Genomic DNA, 21,961 nt, shown 5'->3' on the forward strand with positions numbered 1-21,961 from the left:
ACCGGTCCCCCAGCGTGGCGGCTGGAAGAGAACCGGGCCGTTCCCGGCCGCCGTGGCTGTCTCGGGAAACCTAAAAACTGCCGTGCCGCTGGGCTGGAGAGGGGATGGGGACGGAGCCGGTGCCCGCAGCCGCTCTGCCCCCGGCGCTCCCCCCGGCGGGTGACGGTGTCTCCCTGCGGGCAGGGGGAGGAGAAGGCCGCTCCCCGGCTGCCCGTCTCCGCACCGGGCTTGTCTCCTGCCCCGCAGCCGCCCCGAGGCCCCTGCCCCGCAGCAGCGAGAGCCGAGCGGGTTTGTTTCTCACCGCACGCTCGGTGCTTGCCCCCCGCGTCCTGCGCCGCTCCCAGCGGCTCTGCCTTTCTGCCTGCCCCGTTCCAGCAGCACAGTGACACAGATCAAACACAGCGTGTCTCTGTAATTACCCCTCCTGTGGCTATATCTGCCTTCGGCTGTGTACAAGGAGGGAGTTGTTTCTTCTGTGTTTTTACAAGCCTTTTCTCTCTCCAGGATAATCATCCATTCGCAGGAGAAGGAGAACTCTGATCCGGATTACATTCCCATCAACAGCCGCTTTAAATGTGTGCAAGGTACTGACCCCCTGGTGCAGGCTCTCCTGTGGTGGCAGGAATCCCCCCATTTGTCAGCAAACCCCCGCTTTAGCAGCGTTTCTTGATCTACCTCCTGAGAACCCATAAAGAGAGAATGCTTCCTCGTGAAACTAAAACTCACAGTTTGTCGAATCCTGCTTCTTCCTCATCCGAGTGGGGAGCCTTCCCGTGTCAGCACAGAGCTGTGAGGAGCTCAGATGGGTGCTGGTCTGTCTGTCTGTCTTCTCTGTAATAGCAAGAGTTGGGAGCTTTAGTCCAATTCCTGCATGTTTAGATCACAAGTTGTGTGAGGTCAGGCAAGCTGTCAGGTGTCAAAGAGCCACCCATGGAAAGGGAAGGAGCTTTAGGCCTTGTCTTGGAAGAACTTCAATAGCGGTGTGTGTCCCTGGGGCAAACCCTTGGTCAGGACTAACGGCACCTTTTCCTGGGTTGGTTTATCCCTTTTGTGTAATTCAGTGTGTTCTCCCCGTCAGTTTTGCTGTGCAGACAACTCTGAAGTTCATTGCCAGGTTGTCTTTACCAAAGGAGCTGCCCTGGTGTGGGATGAACCATCCGGGTGTGTGAGAGCTCCGAATATTGGGAATGTCCCCTGTGACACTTTGGCTGTGGGAAGTGGCTGTCCAGACACGACCCTTCTTTCTGCCAGAGCCATTAGGAGCACAGATGTAAATTAAAGCTGTTTGTTCCTTCATTAGGACTCTTCTGTGGCTGGTAGCAGGCAGCAGGCTGTTTTGAGTAGTGAGTTACTGCGGCATTGAGGGTGAGCTCTAGATCCTGTTTTTCTCTTTTCCAGAGGCAGAGGAAACTCTACTGATTGATATAGCTACAAACAGTAAGTTTTGTTCGTGCCGTCGCGTGGCTGAAGCTCCTCTCAGGAGCCAGGCTGCCTGTTGGGCACTGACACCTGCATGTTTGACTGACCCCTTCGTAGTCTCCCTCCGTGCTTTGTGTCTGTCTTTTGGTCGAGCAGGGATTGTATTTCCTCTAAGGCTGTTTTCTGGCTCTTTTAGTCAGTCAGTTCTCGTGACAGACATGGTCTTAAACGCCCAGATTGAACCATTGGCAGTTGGTCAACCTTGAACTCCTTAAATTTTTTCTGGAGGCCCTGCATTGCATCTGAACCGTTCCCATCTCCCTTCCATTTCTCTGACCTGTCCTTGAGACTGGGCTACTCTCTGCCTTTCCCAGTGTTCGCAGTGCTCTCTCTGGTCACCCATTCTGCTTTCCCTTCCAACAATTTTTTCTTACTATTAGAGCTCTTGTCTCCGAGGTCGCAGCAGGGAGTATTCCTAAACCCAGGAAAACATGACTGATGATGTTCCAAGGGAGGTGGGGTGACGCAGGGGGATCTCAGAAGCACTGGGAACTACTTTAGGTGCAGGTTTCCATCAGGAACAGTAGCTGGTGGCTTTCATTGATGAGCTCAAAGGATTCCTAGAAAGCCTGGTCGCTCTCGGGGCATGGTGGCTGTGACCCAGCCCTGACTGACTCGTGAGCGTGTTTGTGCCCAAAGCAGGCTGTAAGGTCCGGATACAAGGGGACGAGACGGTGGAGCGGCTCTTTGAGATCCCCGATGAGGAGCGTTGCCTAGGATTCCTTTCGGAAGTGCAGAGCATACAGGAAGGTAGGCAGAGCTACGGTCGTGTTTGTGAAATCCTCCCACTGCCAGCAGTTTCTGACAGGGCTGATTTTTTTTTTCTTCCCCCCAGCCCACCTGAAAGGTGCTCTTCCCAACCCTAAGGACTTGGCCGGCCGGTGCCAGGTGGAGAAGAACCTCCCAGGTCTGTCGCAGGCCTCTTCTTCGGGTACGGCACCGGCTGTCACCTCTGTGTGCTCCATGGCTGCAGGGTGACGGGGCAGGGAGGGGCAGGGAGCCGTGTCCCACCCTGCGCTCGCTGCTCTGGCCTCTGCCCCGTTCCCTCCCTTCCTGGTGCCCTGCACAAAATATACGTCTCATCCTTGGATTCTCTTGCCCTGAACCATTCATTCCTTCTTGAGTGTTGTTTTCTGCCGGGTGCCTTGCTTTGTGTATGTTAAACTCCCTCCTACCTTGACTTGTGGTTACTGCCCCTTTCCCAGAGTCATCACAGTTGATGTATTGCTCTTTCACTTTCTGCGGAGTTACATTTTTTACTTCTCGATCTGAGCTGTTTTAAATTGTTTCTCAGGGCATTGTGCTTGTTTGTTTCGTTACAGGAGCTCTGGAGTTTGAGGATGATTTCAACACTCTGAGCCTCGAAGAGAGAAGAAACATGCAAAACCACCAAACGGGATCTCGCCGGGAGCCCCCCCCTCCTCCCGTGCCCCAGACCAGGCCGTAAGTAACGTGGCGAGTCTCTTCCCTTTTTCCCTTCTCTTCCTAGACAGCAGAACCAGTTCTAATTCTGCTCTTGCTTCCTTCTTAGATTTCACCGAGAGAGAGAAGGTACATCCAGAGACCAGCCAAAAGTGACCAACACCATGCGCAAAATGTTTCTGCCCAGCACCCAGTCGGGACAGAGAGAAGGTCTCATCAGGCACCTGCTTGCCAAGAGAGAGAAGACATATGTCAACATCCACAACTTCAGGTTAGTGCTGTGGCTGAGGAGCGCTGAGCCTGGGGATAACGCTGGTCAGTCTCTTCTGTGACTCCAGCTGGCCCGGGTTTGAGATGTGACACGTGCTGCTGCGTGGCCAGCTTGGGTGGCTAAACCAGCATTGCTGCGGGCTGGAAGTCGAGAAGTGCCTGCAGTGCAGCTCCTCTTTCCACATCTTTTCCCCTCTGTGGGTCAGATCTCTTGACCCACAAGTAAGACCGAAGCAGTTGGGCAGAGGGAGGATGAAGGCACCCATCCCACCGCACTCTCTTAGTGCTGCCCTGTGTGACATGATGTTAACGAGCCAGACAGTCACTGGCCCTGGGGAAATGTCTTTAGTTTGGGAACATTCTGCAAAATCCCTGACACGAGTGTCCCTGACAACGGGCCAAGCCCAGAAGAATTGTCAGTTGCCCCATCCTTGGCCTGGCCAGCGTGCGGCCGGCTCGCGTGTTGTGTCTGCAGGGCAGGCACTGGAGAGACTGGGCTGGTGTGGTGATAGTGACTGTGCTTTCTAAAAATTCAGCTGCTTTTGTGTCATAGATTTTTTGTGGGAACGTGGAACGTGAACGGGCAGTCCCCAGACAGCAGCCTGGAGCCCTGGCTGGTGTGTGACATGGACCCCCCGGACTTCTACTGCATCGGGTGAGCAGCAGTGGCCTCGCCTTTACTCACGGTGCTGGGTTTCTTGTTGATCTTGCCTGGATATTGGTGGGCTCTATCTATTTTAAGTTCCTGTAACTTTTTCCGATGTTCCACAAAACTGAGCTCTGTCTCAGAAGAGCTGTCTGTGGGGAAAGAGCCATTTGGCTGAGGCAGAGTATTGGGTTAAAGGAGGCTGGCAGGATGGAACAAGATAGATTTTGCTCGAGGCCTCCTCAGAGCTCTCTGGTTGTCCTCAGCCTGAAGTAATGCTTCTCCAAGAGATGGCCGCTGGGGTGTGTTGCAACAGGCGCACACAGGCCCTGTGGTGAAATTCTGCTGCCTTATTAGCAAGTGGCAATAAGGAGCTTCTCTTCCAAGAAGAGCCGTTGCCAGGGGTTTCACGTTGGACCTTCCTGCAGGAGGAGGGTGATGGGTAGGAGAGGGGGATGTGCTCACCTGGCTTGGGTTTTTAGGTTCCAGGAGCTGGACCTCAGCACAGAGGCTTTCTTCTACCTTGATTCTGCAAAGGAGCAGGAGTGGCTGGTTGCAGTGGAGAAGTCCCTGCACCCTCAGGCGAAATACAAGAAAGTGAGTTCTGTTGGGTGCTGGGGGGTTTGTCACGGAGTTGGTGTGATTGGAAGGGAAACAGAAATGGGCTTCCCCCATCCTCACCTGAACCCAGAGCAGGGACTGGAGAAACCAAGGGTGTGTTACACTCGGCGTGTGTGTACCTCTGGTTTTGCTGCTTGGAGCAAAAGGCTGAGGTGTCATGAGCAGATCCGCTCCGTGTTGGTGCAGTGTCTGTTACGCCATGAGCCAGCCCTGGTTGTTGGGAAGCGCCAGTGGGGAGGGCAGTGAGCTCGGTGCAGCGGGTGGCCATTGGGGGATGACAGATTGTCCCCCAGAACCCTGCTCTGGGACAGGAGGTGCTTTGGGTGGTGTTGCAGGCAGGGATTGAGTACAAAACCTGAGGAGGAATGGGGAGAGGGAGAGAAGCAGAACATCAGGCGGAGCAGGCAGATCGGAACTGCCGTTCTGGGACTCAGGATCTCTTTTATTTTTGCAGGTGCAAATGGTCCGTCTCGTTGGGATGATGCTGCTGATATTTGCTAAGAAGGATCAGCTGAGTAATATCAGGGAGATCATGACAGACTCTGTGGGTACAGGAATCATGGGAAAGATGGTGAGTGACCGAGGCCGATCCCTTCCTTCTGTGTATCCCTGCAAGAAAGGGCACCCTCTGGTTTTGGTCCCCTGTCCCTGCCATCCATGTCTCCTCTAACGAGCGCTCACACCCGCTCTCCCCAGGGCAACAAGGGTGGTGTGGCCGTGAGGTTCGTGTTCCACAACACCACCTTCTGCATCGTCAATTCCCACCTCGCGGCTCACGTGGAGGACTTCGAGCGGCGAAATCAGGATTATAAGGACATCTGTGCTCGGATGAGTTTTGTACCCCCCGACGACAGCCTACCTCCCCTCCACATCATGAAACACGAGTGAGTTGAATTTGCTCTTTCCCCTTTTGAAGTGGTGTTGAATAATCCATATCAAGTGAGAACCACAGCAGCAGGAGATTTTGTGCAGATGATAAGTTTTTCTGGCTTAATACAATAAAACCCCAAATGTGTTGTGCTGGAGCTCCAGCAGCCGGACCGCGTGGTCACCTTGTCCCTGCGGGGACGGGGGCAGCCTGTCTGTCACAGCACGTTGTGTTGACACCTCGGTCCAGCAGCACCGTGCTGCGTCAGCGCTGGACAGTACATGGCCTGAAGTAACTCGGGGGGCTTTTGTGATGGGAAGTGGGAGTATGAGTAGGGGGAGAGAAGGGATAGCAGGTGACAGCGGTGCTGAATAATCTAAATCAAACTCAAACATGTGTACAACAAAGAATATAAATTATTTTTTTTATAACCTGATACAATCAATGAATTCTTCTGTAGTTAGTATTTAAACCATTTAAAAACTGAAAATAAAATGTAGAGTGGATTAGCACAGAAAAAAGCTTCAAATATTAGATTATCCTTGATAATCCACTAATGGAAATTTTGAGGTTTGACTGTAAACAGGAAGAGCTTTGATACTAGAGAGGGGTTTAGATTTTAATCTTTAAATGGAACCTTTGTGAAGAGCGAGCAGCAGAAGTGTTTCTTTGGCTGCTGCAGGTCTGTGTGAAGGCGCAGAGAGGAGCGGAGTGAGGGATGGCTGACGGGTGAGATGGGTGGGACAGTGAGTTCTGGAGGTCATAAACTCAGCAGGAACCAGCTCTGCTTTTGCCAATCCTGCATCCGTCAGCCTTTGCTGGTGTGGTTTGGGCTGGGCTGGCCCCTGTAAGGAGCGATGATGGAGCAGAGGCCTGAGGTCGTTGAAAGAAAGGCAGCGGGAAACAAACTGGTAAAACCACAGTATGGCAGGAGGTATCACACACGTCATCCTGCCCAACTGGTTGACCAGCAGCAGGCCCTGCTTGGCGAGCTTTGCCATCGCCCCTTGTGTACACAAGAGCCTGGCTACGGATGGGGTTTGGGTCATTTGAGAGGCTGTGGAGCCTGGCAAGATGCTCTGGTTTCCCTCGTTAGATTTGGTGACGTTCTTAGCTGTTTTTCAGACTGAGGCAAACTCAAGTATCTCCCATTAAGTCTCTGATCCCTTGTGGGATTCCCAAGGAGATGGACTCAGTACTGTAGGATCTGCTCCCACTGGAAATTTCTGCTGTCAGGCTCGATCCTTCACATCTCCTTTGGTCTTCCAAGTGTCTCAGCCTCAATCACCAGCAGCCAACCTTCTCTTCTCCTCTGCCCCTTCCTCCCCGCACAGCCTGTGGCACTAACTGCTGCCTCTTCTTTTCCACATTTGTCCTCGTTCTCAGTGTTGTCATCTGGCTGGGAGACCTCAACTACAGGCTCTGTCTCCCTGACGCCAGTGAAGTGAAAAGCCTCATCAGTAAGAACGAGCTCCAGAAGCTGCTGACGTACGACCAGGTGAGTGAACTCCCCTGACGTCCGCTCCGAACTCGCGAGGCTGTTGTGGTTTAGACGTGCCTGTGCTCGGGAGGAGCTGATGGACACTCTGAGATGCCTGTCCACAGACACTAGCCCCTCGGCAGAGCTCTGGGTGACATCAAACCCCTGAACACAACTCGATTGTACGTGGTGCTGGGGTTAACCCCATGGCTTGAAGTGTCTTTGCATCTCATTGGAAGAGTCCTCTCTTACAAGCTAGAACATAGGAGCATGTAACAGCCCCAGAGCTGCTGGAATCGGTGTTCTGGGAGCAGTATTGATTTGGAGAGCAGTGCCCATCTCTGCTCACCCTGTTTGACCTAAATTCTGTGCCGTGGCCTGTCCCGTGCAGCGCTTCTCTGCCACACATCAAAACCCGAGGCAGCACCAGAGGTGCCTTTAAGATGAAGGATTGTACCTGTGGAACATGAACAGAGATAGTGTACTATCATCTCTGACACACAATTGAACAGGCAGTCTGATTGATGGCTTCTCTTCTGGAGCTCATTTTTGCTGTGCTGCGGAGCTTCATGCAGGAAACAACTGTAGCTTAGAGTTTTGTGAGGAAAAAAGATAGGAAATTTTTCGGAAAACTAAGTGAGGAAAGAAGGGCAGTGTGAAGTTGTCAGCCAAGTGCACTCCTGGAGGCTTTTGCTAAAATGATTGGCAGTGAAATGTTAATGATGGTGATGCTTAAGCCTGAAAACTAATGAAGGCAGTTAGCACAAGCAGAGCAATTAATATTTCCCTTAACTCTTGTTCTATGTGGTCTGCACGGTCTGGTAAGCAGCGCTGTGCCAGTGTGTATTCAGTCTGTTCAGAAAACATTCCACTCATGGGTTGAGTCTTTACCTTTGCTGGAGGCGTAAGGAGTGAGAGGCAGTTTGGGGGGGTCTGGTGAACCCCACGGCCACAGACTGTGGTTGCTCTGACACTGCGGGGTGGGGGGGTGTTTGGGGTGGTTTGTTGGTTTTGTTTATTTGAAGTGTTCTTTTTCTGCTTTAGCTGAATATTCAGCGCACTCATAAGAAAGCATTTGCAGACTTCACCGAGGGAGAGATTAAATTCATCCCCACATATAAGTATGACTCTAAAACAGATCGCTGGGACTCCAGGTAATTCATCTGCCAATGGATATGTTTCCTATGACATAAAAAGCATTTTCTCACAAAACTTGTATTTCCTGCTTCCCAGAGCTGCAAATGCCTCTCGGTGTTATGGTGGTGGCTGGAGTGCACAGAAGGTTGTGCTCCTTCCTTCCCCTCCCTTCTGCAATGAGCAGCCCCTGTGTGCACGGCCGGGCACGTGCCTCACACCTCGGCAGCTGCTGGGTCCAATAAACGAGGGCGGGTGAGGTGTGAACTCGCAGGTGACCCTACTCTGCAGGGGTTTTTCTGCTACCAGGGACAAACAACAGTGTAAAAGTAATTGAAGTGTAAAAGGAATTGAAGAGCTAAGGGCCCGCTGTCTGTGAGTCACGCTGTCCCCTGACTCGCACACCCGCCGGGGTGGCTGTTCCTCCTCGCTGCCTCCCACGGACCTTTGGGCATCCGCTGTAGAAGAGTGTTCTAAATGGAGAAACTCCCAAGAAGGAGTTTCAAACCATATAGCCATGGGATTTTACTCTGCCTGTGTTTTTGAATCAGCACAGCAGTTAATCTGGAGAAGGATAACCCGGGATTCAGTCTCCATAACATAATAGCAATAGCTGAGTCGACTTTCCGTAGTGGGAACAATAACCCATGGATCCGGCTGCAGCGGGCAGAAAGATCTGACAGCAAAAGGAACTGGTGCAGCTTGGGTCACCGTACACATGGCTTCAGGCTGTGGAAACAGTCTTGTTTGAGTTTATTTTGTTTCCTGATGCTGGAAAGGATGAGAATTTCAGCTACTGTGTAGGGAAAGGGGAAGAGAACAGGAGAAACAAGGCACTATTGAAGATGAGGGAAGTGACGGGAGCTCATCCCATCGCTGCTGATGGAGGGGTGGAGGGAGCAGCCTGGCTGGGAAGAGCAACAGCTTGGGTGGTTTATTAGGATTGTTGGATTTCCCTGGTAACCTGTTTTCCTTTGTAGTGGGAAGTGCCGTGTGCCAGCGTGGTGTGATCGAATCCTCTGGAGAGGAGGGAACATCAATCAGCTCCGATATTGCAGCCACATGGACCTGAAGACAAGTGACCACAAACCCGTCAGCGCGCTCTTCCACATCGGGGTAACTGTTTTCATGTGCTAGGGCAGAGTCCCAGTGTCACCCTGCGTTCCTTCGGGAGGCGGTTACACCATCCAGGCACCTCTGCTGGTGCTGTTGCAAGAGGACAGAGTGAACAACACTCAGGTGTGTCCCTGGTGTAGGTGTGGGTGTGCTGAGCTGTCTGGCACCAGGACAGAGTTACACCACAGTAATGCTGGAGTTTACCCAAGCAGGAGCGGGTCGTGTAGTAAAGAGAAAGGCATTTCCATCCACTGCTTTAATGATGCTGCTGAGCTTCTGGGGTATAACCCGTGATGTCTGGTACTAGAATGGGTGAGCTACTCTCTCCTCCGCAAGGAGACTCAGCAGAAACCTGTAAAACATTGTGCCTGCTCTTCCGGTGTTGGCTCTGATGTGTTAAGAGAGTGTGTGGCTGGTTTGTGTCTGCGTTGCTGTGGTGGCGACAGGTTTGGCAGCAGGTTTGGGTTTCCCATGTTACTAAATGGTTTTGCTGCCTCCTGCTCCCTGGTAGCTCCAGTCTCCATAAAGAAGGGCCTTTCTCTTCTTCCTCTGGAGAACCATGAGTGATGCTGGGGGATTCCAATGCTGTCCCAGAGAGATCACCCCCTGTAATGTCCCAGTAGTGTGACCAGTGGCCAGAAAGACACTAGTAACATCTGTAGGGGTAAAATATACCTAAAGTTGCATATGCAGCTTGGAGGTGCACCCATGCGTGCAACTTCTCCTCACCTTTCAGCTGCACGTAGCTGGTGCTTAGAGACGTATTTCACTTCTGCAATTTCCTCGTGTTCGAAAGAGTTCCTGTGAAGCTGGTCAGAAACTCTGCTGATTGTTGCCTGATTTACCACAGGTAAAGGTTGTGGATGAGCAGAAGTATCGGAAGTCGTTTGAAGACATCGTTCGTCTAATGGACAGAATGGAGAATGACTTCCTTCCCTCGCTGGAGCTAAGCAGGAGAGAAGTGAGGATGAAACTGACTCACTGTCCACTTCCCAAGCACAGCAGCCTTACAAGTGCTAGAACTACTGCTAGAGACTTTGATTCAGTAAACTTGGTTATAGAAAATGGAGCTTTATCCATTATTTTGTAATCAGGAATTGGATAAAAGAGACCTCTTGGGCTGCTGGCAGGTCTTCTGTCAGAACTGCTGGGTTGTGTGGGTGGTTCTCAGCCGTGGGTTGTCCCCGCAGGGTCTGGGTGTCTCACTGGGTGTCCTGGCCCAGCCACTGACGTGGTTTGTGTTTTCTCTGTGCTCTGCAGTTCGAGTTTAAGAATGTGAAGTTCCGTCAGCTACAGAAGCAGAAGTTCCAGATCACTAATAATGGGCAGGTCACCTGTCACTTCTCCTTCATCCCAAAGCTCAATGACAGCCACTACTGTAAGCCATGGCTTCGTGCCGAGCCCTGTGAAGGGTACTTGGAGCCAGGTGAGTTTTACCCTGGTTTCTAGAGTGTGTACTGGTGTAAACGGTCTCCCCATCTCCCTTCGGTCCTTCCCACCTTTCCTGTGTCTCACCTTTATTCCCGTCATCTTTGTCTGTTTGTCTTCTCAGTTTTGTGGCCTTTGTCCCTGCCACTGTGTATGTGTTCTTGTCACTCCTTTTGGAGAGTGTCTGTGTGTTGTTGAGAGCCCCTCTCTGTTGCAGATGAGAGCACAGACATCTCCCTGGACGTGTATGTCAGTAAGGACTCGGTAACCCTTCTGAACTTGGGCGAGGATAAGATCGAGGATATTCTTGTCCTTCACTTGGACCGAGGGAAGGACTATTTCCTCACCATCAGTGGGACCTACCTGCCCAGCTGCTTCGGCACCTCCCTGGAGGCCTTGTGTCGAATGAGGCGACCGATCCGAGAAGTTCCAGTCACAAAACTCATTGACCTGGTGAGTAGCAGTGTTCTGGGGACGCTCTCTTAGAAGGTATTCCCTTCTCCTTACTCCTAAAAGCAGGAGTAGTGCCTTCAGCTCCCGTCAGCTGCACTGGTTCTGACCTGATTTAATTTTCCAGAGCTTGAGGTGCTCAGTTATCTCCTTCCACCACAACCCGTGGCTTCTCACAGCCTGTTCTTTATCCCCTATTTCTGAGTAGGTTCTAAATATGGCTTGGTGGGGAAAAACCGTGATCCCAGCACCTTGTGTTTTGTGTTACTGCCACGCTGGTGCTGGCAGGCTCAGCTGGGTGGCACTGGTGTGTCCCAGGAGGTGTGATGGAAGTGCTCTCCTCTGAGGTGCCTGGGCTGCTTCTGCAGGATGTGGGCTCCAGGAGCCTTCTCTGGACGCTGGTGGGACTCGCACTGCTCAGGGGAGAGAACAAGCAGAAGCAGGAGGACCAGGGAGGGGACTTTGATGCCGTTAGGTGTCTCTGGGTACAGCTCTGTAAACAGCCGGTCCCACAGCCTCTCTGGCCGGTTCTGCTCACCGTGGCTGCAGTGAGCAGGCCCTCCTGCCGTGCAGATAACTGCTCCTCTCCCCGAGCTCCACTGGCCACGGCGTCGATACTCATCCTTCTGAAGGATGTGTGTGTGAGGGGGGCAGCTGTGCCCTGGTCACCTTTTGTCTTTTTGGTATCTCATGACTGTTTCTGAGATTAAACCCCATTTTGGGGGTCTTAATCCTTGTTTACAGCCTGGGTTCATTCCTCTCTTCTGATAGCCTTTCCTGGCCTGGCTTCACTGAGGTTTTGCAGTTCCTGAGGTTTAGTCAGTCTTGTTCTAGGGATGTGCTGAACTTGATCAGGAGTGTTTTGTCAGTCTCAGTGGCTTTCCCCCCTGCTTTTTCCTGCTCAGGGCTCAGCACTCACTTCTTGCTTGATGGACAGGAACTCGGGCCTGACTCTTGGCTTCTGCCCTCACAGACACACGCCGTTACTTTGCGAAGCGTACTTTGAGGCTTTCTTGGCTTCCTTTACCTGTAGGTTTCCTCCTTCTGCTATTCAGTGAAACACACACGTACAGGAAGCAAAACACTCTGAGAAGAGCATTCTGTCCCGGTGTCTGCCGCAGAGGAGCAGCCCCGGGTGTCGGTGGGGTCCGTGTGGCTGCGGGGGCTTCAGTGGGAACGCGCTGAGCGAGCTCCAGGAGTACGATGTGTAACAGCCCAGGACAAAATTTAGTCCCTTAGATTATAAAGGTACTGTGGTGCTTCAGCTATTTTAGTCCTTGGTTTTGAGCTGAGAGGTTCTTGAAGACAGGACGAGCTGAGTGCTTTCTGGCAGGGAGAGGTGCCCGCGCTCCCCGCTCTGAGCCGCTTGGGCCAGTCTTTACCCGGTGTTTAGAGGAGGGCGGTGAGTTTCTGTATTAAGAACTGTCTCCTCTCCTGCATTCTGCAGTGTTAGGGCTCATCATTCACTGCACCAAGCGTTTCTCTCAGCCTGGCCGGGCTGTATCCCTTGTCTTCAGCAGAGGGAGACCTGGGGACTGCAGGTCAGGAGTGGGTGTGAGAGGTGGTTTGAGGCAGGACAGCAAAGTGTAGGTGGGAGCCTGCTTGGAAATGGCTCTCCTGGTTCTCCTGGGAGAAGCTGCTGACACTTGAGCATCTCGGCTTTGGGATTTCAGTATTAACATCTTTTTTTTTTTTCCTTGGGACCCTGCTGAGGGTTTTAAAAAGCCTCTTGAAGCCTCTGTGTCAGGAGCAGGTGAGTCTGAGGGAGCCGGTCGCGCTGCAGGCTGCGGGAGGAGAGGTGAGGAGCGGGGCAGCAGCCGGGTGGGTGGTGGTGCCGCTGTTGGGATGAGTCACCCCGGTTACGAAACTGCGGCGTGGCTCTGCCGTCCCCAACCTGTCACTGCGCTCCCTCCCCCTGTGCCGAGGAGGAAGAACCCGCGCCAGCTCCTGTTCGGAGCAAGCTGTTCCCTGCGAGAGGCCGGTCTGTTGTGGCTGTGTAAGATCTGAGAGCCTCCGACGGCAGCCGGCGCTGGAAGAGCCGCAGGGCAGCCCGCGGTGCTGCTCCCTCCCAGGCACGTCCTGTGCCCAGCCTGCTGCCTTTCCAGCTCAGCCCTTGGGTGCCTTTCGGTTCCTCCTACCCTGAGAAGGTGGATCTGCCAAAACTCAGCTCAGGCAGCCTGCTTCTGCGTCCTCCTGCGGACCCCTCTGTTGGCCTCGGGTGCTGCCAGCCCGCACCGCGCCCGTGAGCGGATGCCGTGTGTGGGGATGGCCGGAGGGATTGGCCAGGCAGCCCGCAGGGGGCTTTGCCGTGCCCCTCCTCGCAGTGTTAATGCTATTAGGGTGAGACAGAGCAGCCGGGGGTTTTGAGCACAAACACTCATTTCCCTGACTCTACACAAAGCTGCTTAGGGGGCCTGGTAGCTCCGCAGCTGCCACACACTCAGAAACACAGATTTAGCCTAGTGAATGTTTTATCTCTGGCCTGCTCACAAGGGAAGATGGCTGAAATAATACGGGGATGTTTATTTCTGACCGGGAAGATTCAGGAAGGGGAACTTCTTCCCGGCGGACACCTCTCGTCTGCCTGTGGCCCGACTGTTTGCTGGAACGGTGCTGGGGCAAGGCCCCTCTGAGCAGTTTGGAGAAATCCGGACAAGGTTGTGCATCATGTGAGCAGGATTTTTGCTAATTGGCAGGCAAATCTCTCACTGCAGGTTTAACTTCGGCCATGTCAGCAAAATGTGTGAAGGCCCCAGCATTCATGGGGTTCTTGTAATGCAAATGAGGTTTCTGCTTAATCTGAGACTACATTCCCTCTCTTAACCATACTTTTTCCTCTTCTCTCTTTCCCACTGCTCTCAGGGAGAAGACAGCTTCTTAGAAAAGGTAACACAAGCCATTGCTGGGGAGCTCTGCTTACCAGGGACTTGTTTGTAAAGAGGGAGAGCCCCCGCCTCGTTCCCTGCCGGGAAGGGAGAGGGGTGCGGAGGGAGCCCTTGTTCCAGCAAAGCCTCTTAGCGCGGCCGTGGGCGATGGGAGCACGGAGAAGCACCAAGTGACCCCGTAGCCAAGATGGGGCCAGCCCAGCTGAGCTGCTTGAAGCTCAAAAAAATTGCTTTGGGAGGGAAAAAAAAATTCTGTCCTGATCCTGGCAGCAGTGACGGATATTTCCAGAAAAGATTGGCAACCTTTGGCGTATCTGAATTGGCTCTAACCATGCACACAGGGTGGGCTTCACCACAGCACCCCCTTTAGATGTTGGGGAGAGGGCTGAATTCAAAAGCTGAAGTATTTTGCTCCTTCCATCTTGGTGTGGAAGGCCGAGGGAGGGCCTGGCGTAGGAGGTGGATGTTCTTCTGCTTCCTCAAGCAGCAGGGCTCGGGCTGCCCCTCTCGTAGCCCCCGATGCCCGAGCAGGGTCAGGGCCAAGCAGCCAGATCTTCCCTTTGCAGAGCCCGCGGAGGTGCTGGGGTGTGTGGCAGGGTTTCTGCTGCTCTCCCTGCTCTCTCAGGCGTTGGTGACTTGTTGGGGCTGGCTCGGGGCAGGGTTCCTGCGGTGGGGGACTTGTCCCTCTCCAGGCGGGCTGTGCAGGGACAGGGTTAAAACAGGAGAGGGAATGATGTCCCCTCCCCGAGAGGGGACCCAAACTCAGGTGTTGAAGCGGAGGAAGCTCCCAGGCTCCTTCCTGGCAGCGGGGAAGGGGGCAGTTTGGTGCCTGCCTCCTGGGAACCTCCTTTTGCTGAGCGGCTTCCCCCCGAGAGGACGCGGATCTGCCTCCTCTTCCTCGCACGCGGCAGGAGAGGGCGCTCGGGGCCTGGCACAAGGAAAAGCCAAGGCCCAGCGCCGCCTCCGCCGCCTCCTCCTCCTTCTCCTCCCTCTCCTTCTCCTCCCCGAGCAACCCGAGCTTCCTCCTCCTCCTCTGCTCTAAGCAACCGGGATCTCCTGCCCTGGGGGTCTCCGCAGCTCCCCCAGCCCTGCCGAGGGCTGCCTGATGGAGTCAAGCGCTGCTCCAGCACTCGGTCCTGCCGCTGCGGTTCCTGGCGTGGGGGCCTTCTGTTGAAGAGCCCTAAGCTCTCCGAGGGTCCTCAGCTCTCACCTCTTCCCCTTTAGAGCAAAGCTGTAATGCGCTTGTTGCCGAGCATGCTGCTTTCCGGCCTGTCCTGTGCGCTTGGACAATCAAGGCAGGTGCGTGGCCATCATAGGATCATAGGATCACAGAATGGTTTGGGTTGGAAGGCACATTAAAGATCGTCGAGTTCCAACCCCCTGCCCTGGGCAGGGACACCTCCCACCAGCCCAGGTTGCTCCAAGCCCCCTCTAACCTGGCCTTGAACCCCTCCAGGGATGGGGCAGCCACAGCTTCTCTGGGCAACCTGGGCCAGGCTCTCACCACCCTCAGGGGGAAGAGTTTCTTCCCCAGATCTCATCTCCATCTCCCCTTTTTCAGTGTCAAACCCTTTCCCCTCCTCCTAGGGCTCCCCTCCCTGATCAAGAGTCCCTCCCCAGCTTTTCTGGAGCCCCTTGAGGGACTAGAAGGTTCTCCAGGTTGAACCCCCCCAACTCGCAGCCCCCTCCCAGCAGAGGGGCTCCAGCCCTGCTCACTGGGGAGAACTGGGGGTGTGCGGGGCAAACCTGTGCTGTGCAGTGGGGCAAGCGTGGCTACTGCCCGTGCCCCTGGGGCTTGTGGCAACCTGAGGTGTCTCTGGGGAGGCCGAGCCCTGCCCCAGCGGGTGGTGAGTGACTGTGTGTGCTGCAGGGGGACGGCCATCGCAGTTGTCACGTAAAGTGACAGCTGAACCGCAACGCTTTGCCTTTGGCTTGTGCTGCTCCTCTGCTGGTGTCCTGGGGCTGTGCTCCTGCTTCTGCCCATCTCTCCGGGGGGCTTGAGGGGTGCTGTGCATGGCTTCCTCTGTGGGGAGCACACAGGAACGTGAGCAATTGCGGAGTGAGAGCAAAATCCGGCAAAATCCATCAATCCCCCTTAAAGATTGGTGAGATGGAGACTTCTGAGCAGTTGAGCTCATCAGCTGCTCGACATGAGTAAGTGGGAAAACGTGACAGTGGCATCAGGAAAGTCTGTGTTGAGCAGAGCCTGCTCCTTGGGAAAATGAGGAAAGAAACTAGAAAACTGGGCTGTTTCAGAGTACAGAGGGCAGACGTGGTCAGAGCACCCAGGAGTGGGGAAGGGCTTATCCTTGACTCTGTCCCCAGAGGAGCTCAGCTGGGAGAGGGGGGCTGGTGGCTGGCTGGGACCAGAGATGTGGAACCCACCGCAGAAAGGCTCCTCATGCTCCATCCTCCCATGTTGGCCACAGGGTGGGAGCTGTGGTTCAGACAAGGCCACCTTGGCCAGCGAGAGACCCATCCTGTGGGAGCTGGTGTGGCCATGGGGAGCTCCTCGGAGCATGGCTGAGACCCTCCTGCCGTTCCATGGTGGGCCAGGCAGGTTGTCCTGGGGGGCAGTGGGAGGGAGCGGAGCTGAGGCTGATGGAGCAAGGGCTCAGGTGGGTCCCGGGATCCACTGCTTCCCCTCTCCAGACTGTCTTTACCAAGGGGGACTGAAGTTTTCCTGAAACCTTGTGTGCACTTTGCCACCAGGAGAAGTCGGTTCTGCCGCTGGGCTGCCTGGACAGCGAGGACACCAGCGAGGCGCCGCTGCAGGTGCCGAAGGAGATCTGGCTCTTGGTGGACCACTTGTTCAAGCATGCCTGCCACCAGGTGAGAGAGAAGGCTCTGCTGCTCTGGGGAGCCTGGTGACTTACTTTATTGCTGGAGATACCTCCAGTTTGGTATTTTCAGGACAGGGCTTCTCTGGGCTTGAGGCACCGGCTGGGGGTCCCAGCTTCACCTGCTGTCACTGTGCCTCAGCCTTTGCCAGGAAGGTGACTTTGTCCATCCCTGTGGTGTTTTTTGGCAGGAGGACCTGTTCCAGACTCCAGGGATGCAAGAAGAGCTGGAGCAGATCATTGACTGCCTGGACACCAGTATCCCAGAGACAATCCGTATCCTTCCTGTGCCTGCTGTTCCCGGGAGCCTGCTGGGTCTGGGCTCTGCTGGGAGAGCTCCCTCTGGGAATTGTCCATGACCGTTAGCTGGGGGGAAACCCTGCTGGGGGGCTGGCTGCCCTCTGCCCCCAGAGATAACCTCTTGGTATGGTTTGAGGAACCCATGACAGTTTATTGCCCTTTAGACAATTATTCCATCACCCAATGATCCCTCCCCACCCAGGAGGGTGGGCACAGGGCAGTGCCATCTGGAGAAGGCTAATGGAGCAGAGGGCTTCTGTGGGGCTAGAAGGTGGGCAAGTGTGGTGCAGAGTGGCTGGCATTTTCCATGGCTGGGGGGACAACAGGGGAGGAGAGCTTTGGTGTCAGGGAGTGGGATGGCAGGTGGAGAACTTGCAAGACCTGCAAAGAGGAAGCAGAGAGGAGGAGGAGGAGGAGAGGCAGGCAGCAGGCTGGGGAGGGTGGTGGTGCATCTGCTGGGTCATGCTCCTTCATTCCTGGTGCCGCAGCGGGCAGTAACCACTCCGTGGCTGAAGCACTCCTCATCTTCCTGGAGGCCCTGCCGGAGCCCGTCATCTGCTACGAGCTGTACCAGCGCTGCCTCGACTGGTCACACAGCAGCCGCCTCTGCCGACAGGTTCGCTGTGGCCTCCGCCTCCGCTCGCTGCTGGCCCAGCATGGCTCTCCCTGCCCTGGCCACCTCTGCCTGGGCCCGGGGGTTTGCGGGGTCCCAGCCCTTCCCGAGGGCCTTTGGGAGCTGGCACTTGGAGGTTCTTTGCAGTGGCTGGGGTGAGCTGGGTGCTCTGGCAATGCTTTCCTGCCCCGAGGCTGGCACTGCCCTGTCCCCCAGCAGTCCTGGGGGCTTCCAGAGAGACCCTGAGAGCGCCCTGTGTCACCCTGAGCGCACGGGGAGTAGCAGCCCCAAGGAGTGGAAGAGCCTCTGCTGGTCTCAGGGGCTTAAGGACCTGCTCAGGGCTGCAGTTCCTGGGCTTCCCTTCAGGATTATGGCTGAGTGGCTCTTAAAAAGAGCTGCTGGGGCAGCAGGCAAGGCCAGGCATGTCCTTGGGTAGAAGCTGACGTTTTGGGGCATGTTTTAAGTACTGGAATCAGGAAACCTCTTGTGCTCGTGCTGCTGGGCAGGCAGGAGGGTGAGAGCTGGGTTCTGACTGGGAGCATCCCCGCGGCGGTGGTGGTTTTTGCCGGGTGCCAGTTCCCTGGAGGCAGCATCATCAGGAGCCAAAGCCCACGAGTGCCATCAGCGCTGGGCTACAGCTGGGGGCTTGGTGCTCGCTCTCTGGGTTCGTGGCTCGTGCCAGGGGTCCCGCAGCAGCAGCCTCGAGGCCGCGGGAGGGGGGCAGTTGCCTGGCTGGCATCCCGGCTGCAGCCATGGGAGCCAGGAGAGCTTCCTCTCTGCCTTTTCTCTGCAGGTGATTTTCCAGCTGCCTCGTTGCCATCGCAGCGTGTTCCGGTACCTGATGTCGTTCCTCCGGGAGCTGCTCAAATACTCAGAAGACAACAAAGTCAGCGTGGCCATGATCGGTAAGTGTGTGGCTGCTCTGCTCCTGCCCTCACCGACGTGTAACCCCTTCCTGGCACCTTCCAAGGTCTCTGGTCCTCACAAGTTTTGCCTTGTCCACAGCCGCCTTGTTCTCCAGCCTCCTCCTGCGCCCCCCACCCAACTTGATGGCAAAGCAGACTCAGCAGGACCGTCAGCGTGCCACCAACTTCCTCTACAGCTTCCTGCTCGCCGGGGACGAGGAGTGACTCCTGCCCGAGTGCCAAAGCTGGGGCCCGTGCCACCAGCCTCGCGCTGGGGCTGGGCCTCTGACAGCTCTAGAAGGGTAAAAGTCTCTGAGCTTCTCCAAGTGCCGTGTTTACAGTAGGAAGGGACGTGTTCCCCTCTCCTTCCCACCGCTCCGCCCCGCGCCGCAGAGGACCTGCACACTCATTGCACTGCCATCCACCACAGGAGCCTCCTGCTTTCTCCCCGGGTGGATCCCTTGATACCCAAGCACTGTGCCAGTGGCCCCATCCTCCTGTGGCGGTGTCACCAGTTCCCCGTGTCACGCTTCTCTCTCCTTTTCACCCCCATCTCCCCAGAGCCGTGGCGGGGAAGGGTGGAGGCTGGAGGGCGGTGTCCCTGCTGTGCCAGCCGTGCTGGTGTGCACTGACTGTACTGGTGAGAGCCCCGTGCTCTGCCCTGGACTGGTGTTGGCCATCTGTCACCTCTGCCACGCAGCCAGCGCTGATGTCCTGTCACTGTGCTCTGAAATTGGACGGTGGTTGTCCCCGGAAGGTTGTAGAGATGTGTGGCCTCTCCCCTGCAGTGGGGCGTCATCCTCCCCCCTGCTCCGGCACACGGGTCTGTCCCTGCACCCCCAGCCTTCTGCCCCTGCCACCCCAGCCTGGCTCTCCTCTCCTTTCCCTGTCCCCCAGCTTCCTGCTGGGACACGGGGGTGGTGGGTGACATGGATGGGCCGGGGTCAGGCAGAGTGCTGAGCTGGGGGGCTGTCCCTGGGGGCTCCAGGGATGTCCCTGTGTGTGGCAGCTCCTGTCCCAGCCCTGCTGGCAGAGACATGGGGGTCAGACCGGGGCTGGGTGATGTTGGATGCTGTCCTTCCCCTCCCCGGGGTGCTACTAGAGGGTACAGGCTGGGGGGAGATGGTGGGGGGGGAGGAAATGACCCAGAAATCCACCCAGGTGTGTGGGGTTGCTGTTTGGGGGGTCTGTAGTGCCAGGGTCACACAGCAGGGGAGGGGACACCCCTGGGGCCGGGGACTGACTGGTCCCACCAAAACACTAAGCCCAGTCCTGCCTGTTGGGGCCAGGGCTCAGAACCGCTGAGGGGGGGGCTGCGGTGCCGGAGCCCCCGGGGTCCCCATGGCTCCGTGGTCCCCGTGCACTGGCCGAGCTGCTGGGGGCTCCTCCGCCTTGTGACTTTGATTTTTTTTCTTTTTGTTAAAATTTTTAAATGACGTAATTTATTGGGAAACCGTTCGTTCCAAATAAACCTCCGTTGTGCAAGGTTTTGTGGGGCTGTGTGGGGTGCTCACACCGAGCCTGCCCCCCCCCGGGGGTGGCTGCAGCACCCCAGGACACAGAGCTGTGGCGTGACCCCCCCGTCTCCCCCAGCCCCCTGGCCAGGGCTCGCTCTGAGGGGCTGGAGCCTCCGGAGGCAGCCCAGTCCTCCCTTGGGCTCTGCCACAGCGTGTGGGGCAGAGCTGGGGGGCAGGGGCAGAGGGTCCCCTGCCCCTGGTTCCTGCTGGTCCAGCCTGCAGGCTCCTGACGTGTGGGCAACCTGCAGCCCAGCGTGGTCGCCCCTTGGGTGGAGGGTCCTGGCACACGCCACGGGGGGATGGTGCAGCCGGAGGGGTGGGCACGGAGCAGGGGCTGGTGCCAGCCGTGGCACGGGGCTTTTGCAAGCCCGAGCAGCGATGCCCGTGGCCCCCAGGTCCCGCGGGTTTGGCCGGTGGAGCGGCGGGGGAGAAAGCCAGCGCGTCCTGCCGCAGGAAACGGCCGCCGGTGTCATCTCCATCTGCTTCCTGCCGGCTCCTTGAGAGCGGGGCCGTGCCCGGGCAGCTGCTCCCGCCACCGAGGGACCGGCGCAAGGTGCCGGCATTGTTCCGTGACCACCGCATTCCTGCCACTGCCGGCGGAAATGCCGGAGCGAGCGCCGAGCCCCGCGGCTCCCCGGGGACGGGGCTGCAGGCCGGGCCTGCTCATCCTCCGGGCTCGGCCAGGGGTACGGGGGGTCCTCGGGGCTCCCCGGGGGTGGTTGGTGCAATGTCTGCCCCCTGCGTGGAGATGGGGGGCTCATTGGGTACCCGTTGGCCACCACGGACATCAGGGGGACTCATGCTGCTGATGGTGGCCCAGTGGTGGGGCTGGCACAGCTGGTGGCATCCTGCCACGAGCAGCAGGGCTCAGCCTGCAGTTTCGGCCCGGCCGGTGTCCCGTGCCTGGCTGTCCCTGACCGGGGTGTCTCCGAGCCCGTCCCATCCCCCGGGATGCGGCTGGAGGCTCCGGGGACTCCTCAGCCGTTCCCATCCCGGGAAGCACCCCGCATCCTGCTTCCCCGCATCCTGCTTCCCCGCCCCGCGAGCCGGGACCCGGCAGAGCGCCCCATCCTCCCCGTGCTGGGGGGCAGCACCCCGGGGTGGGGGCCGCCTGTTCACACTCGCCATCCCCCCCCCGGCTCCGGGCACCTCCAGACCCCCCGGCAGCTCCTGCAGCAGCCGCTGGAGATGCTGCTCCGGTGGTGCCTCTGCCTCCCCGCGCGGTGCCAGGGCCCGGCCGTGCCGAGGAGCTGCCATGGCACGTACAGCGCCCGGGGAAGGTGGCGGAGCCCGGCAGCCCCCACCTGCCCGCGGGCAGGCGGCCAGGCCAGGAAAAGCCAGAGATTCCTTAGGTCTCCCGGCCCAGGAGCCTTTTCCTCCGGCGCGGGCTGGCCGCGGCCCAAAGGGGGGGTCCTCCCTGGCCTCCCCCTTCCAGGCTGGGCCGGGGGGGCCGGGGTCAGGGCTCAGCTGTGTGTCCCCTGGCCCCAGCCCAAGCCTCCCCGCGCAGGGATGGGCGATGCCCAGTGAGGATGTGGGGGGCACCGCTGCCTCTCCTGGCACGGTCTGCGCCGGGAGGGGGGGGGGAACACTGCTTGCCTTGCCCTGGCACCCCGGCACCCCGAGAGCCTGAAGGAGAAGAGGGGGAACCCATCGATGGGTTGAGGGGCAGGGGGAGAGCCCTCCCAGTTCAAACCAGTAGCAGCAGCACCATGGAGTGGGAATGGAGGGATGGTACCCCCACCACGACACCCCCAAGCCAGCCAGAGCAGGACCTGGGGGCAACCGGGGGGCCTGTGGCCAGGGCACCCCATCTCTCTGGGGGGGGGGGGCGGGGCCAGGGGCACCACATCCTGCCCCCATCACGGCACCGATGGCAGCGCCGCCGCCGGCCCCGCAGGCTGACGGGGCTGGAAATGTCTGCACAAGGGCCAGGATGGGACCGGGCAGCCCTCGCCACCCACCCCGTGCCATGGCAGGTCCCCGGGGG

At 57.0% G+C, this 21,961-nt stretch overlaps 1 protein-coding gene across 4 annotated transcripts in view; it reads left to right on the plus strand.

Annotated features, from left to right (window-relative positions):
- Positions 1-19,944, plus strand: part of OCRL (oculocerebrorenal syndrome of Lowe) — a 20,371-nt gene extending 427 nt beyond the window's left edge. For 2 of the 4 annotated variants that reach the window (XM_014956041.1, XM_014956040.1), the window contains 22 exons: positions 505-584; positions 1,399-1,437; positions 2,119-2,229; positions 2,315-2,410; positions 2,802-2,922; positions 3,011-3,172; positions 3,725-3,826; positions 4,300-4,414; positions 4,893-5,009; positions 5,135-5,322; positions 6,693-6,804; positions 7,831-7,940; positions 8,901-9,036; positions 9,887-9,997; positions 10,297-10,462; positions 10,682-10,917; positions 13,777-13,800; positions 16,512-16,631; positions 16,831-16,915; positions 17,428-17,555; positions 18,346-18,457; positions 18,558-19,944. In XM_014956041.1, coding sequence (XP_014811527.1) covers positions 505-584; positions 1,399-1,437; positions 2,119-2,229; positions 2,315-2,410; positions 2,802-2,922; positions 3,011-3,172; positions 3,725-3,826; positions 4,300-4,414; positions 4,893-5,009; positions 5,135-5,322; positions 6,693-6,804; positions 7,831-7,940; positions 8,901-9,036; positions 9,887-9,997; positions 10,297-10,462; positions 10,682-10,917; positions 13,777-13,800; positions 16,512-16,631; positions 16,831-16,915; positions 17,428-17,555; positions 18,346-18,457; positions 18,558-18,682 — 2,596 coding nt within the window. In that variant the 3' untranslated portion in view covers positions 18,683-19,944. The remainder of the gene's footprint in view (positions 1-504; positions 585-1,398; positions 1,438-2,118; positions 2,230-2,314; positions 2,411-2,801; positions 2,923-3,010; positions 3,173-3,724; positions 3,827-4,299; positions 4,415-4,892; positions 5,010-5,134; positions 5,323-6,692; positions 6,805-7,830; positions 7,941-8,900; positions 9,037-9,886; positions 9,998-10,296; positions 10,463-10,681; positions 10,918-13,776; positions 13,801-16,511; positions 16,632-16,830; positions 16,916-17,427; positions 17,556-18,345; positions 18,458-18,557) is intronic. The other 2 variants (XM_014956042.1, XM_014956043.1) reach the window with 2 other exon arrangements.
- Positions 19,945-21,961: the final 2,017 nt, after the last annotated feature.

The sequence above is a fragment of the Calidris pugnax genome, unplaced genomic scaffold (assembly GCF_001431845.1).
Source record: "Calidris pugnax isolate Ruff unplaced genomic scaffold, ASM143184v1 scaffold281, whole genome shotgun sequence".
NCBI lineage: Eukaryota > Metazoa > Chordata > Aves > Charadriiformes > Scolopacidae > Calidris > Calidris pugnax.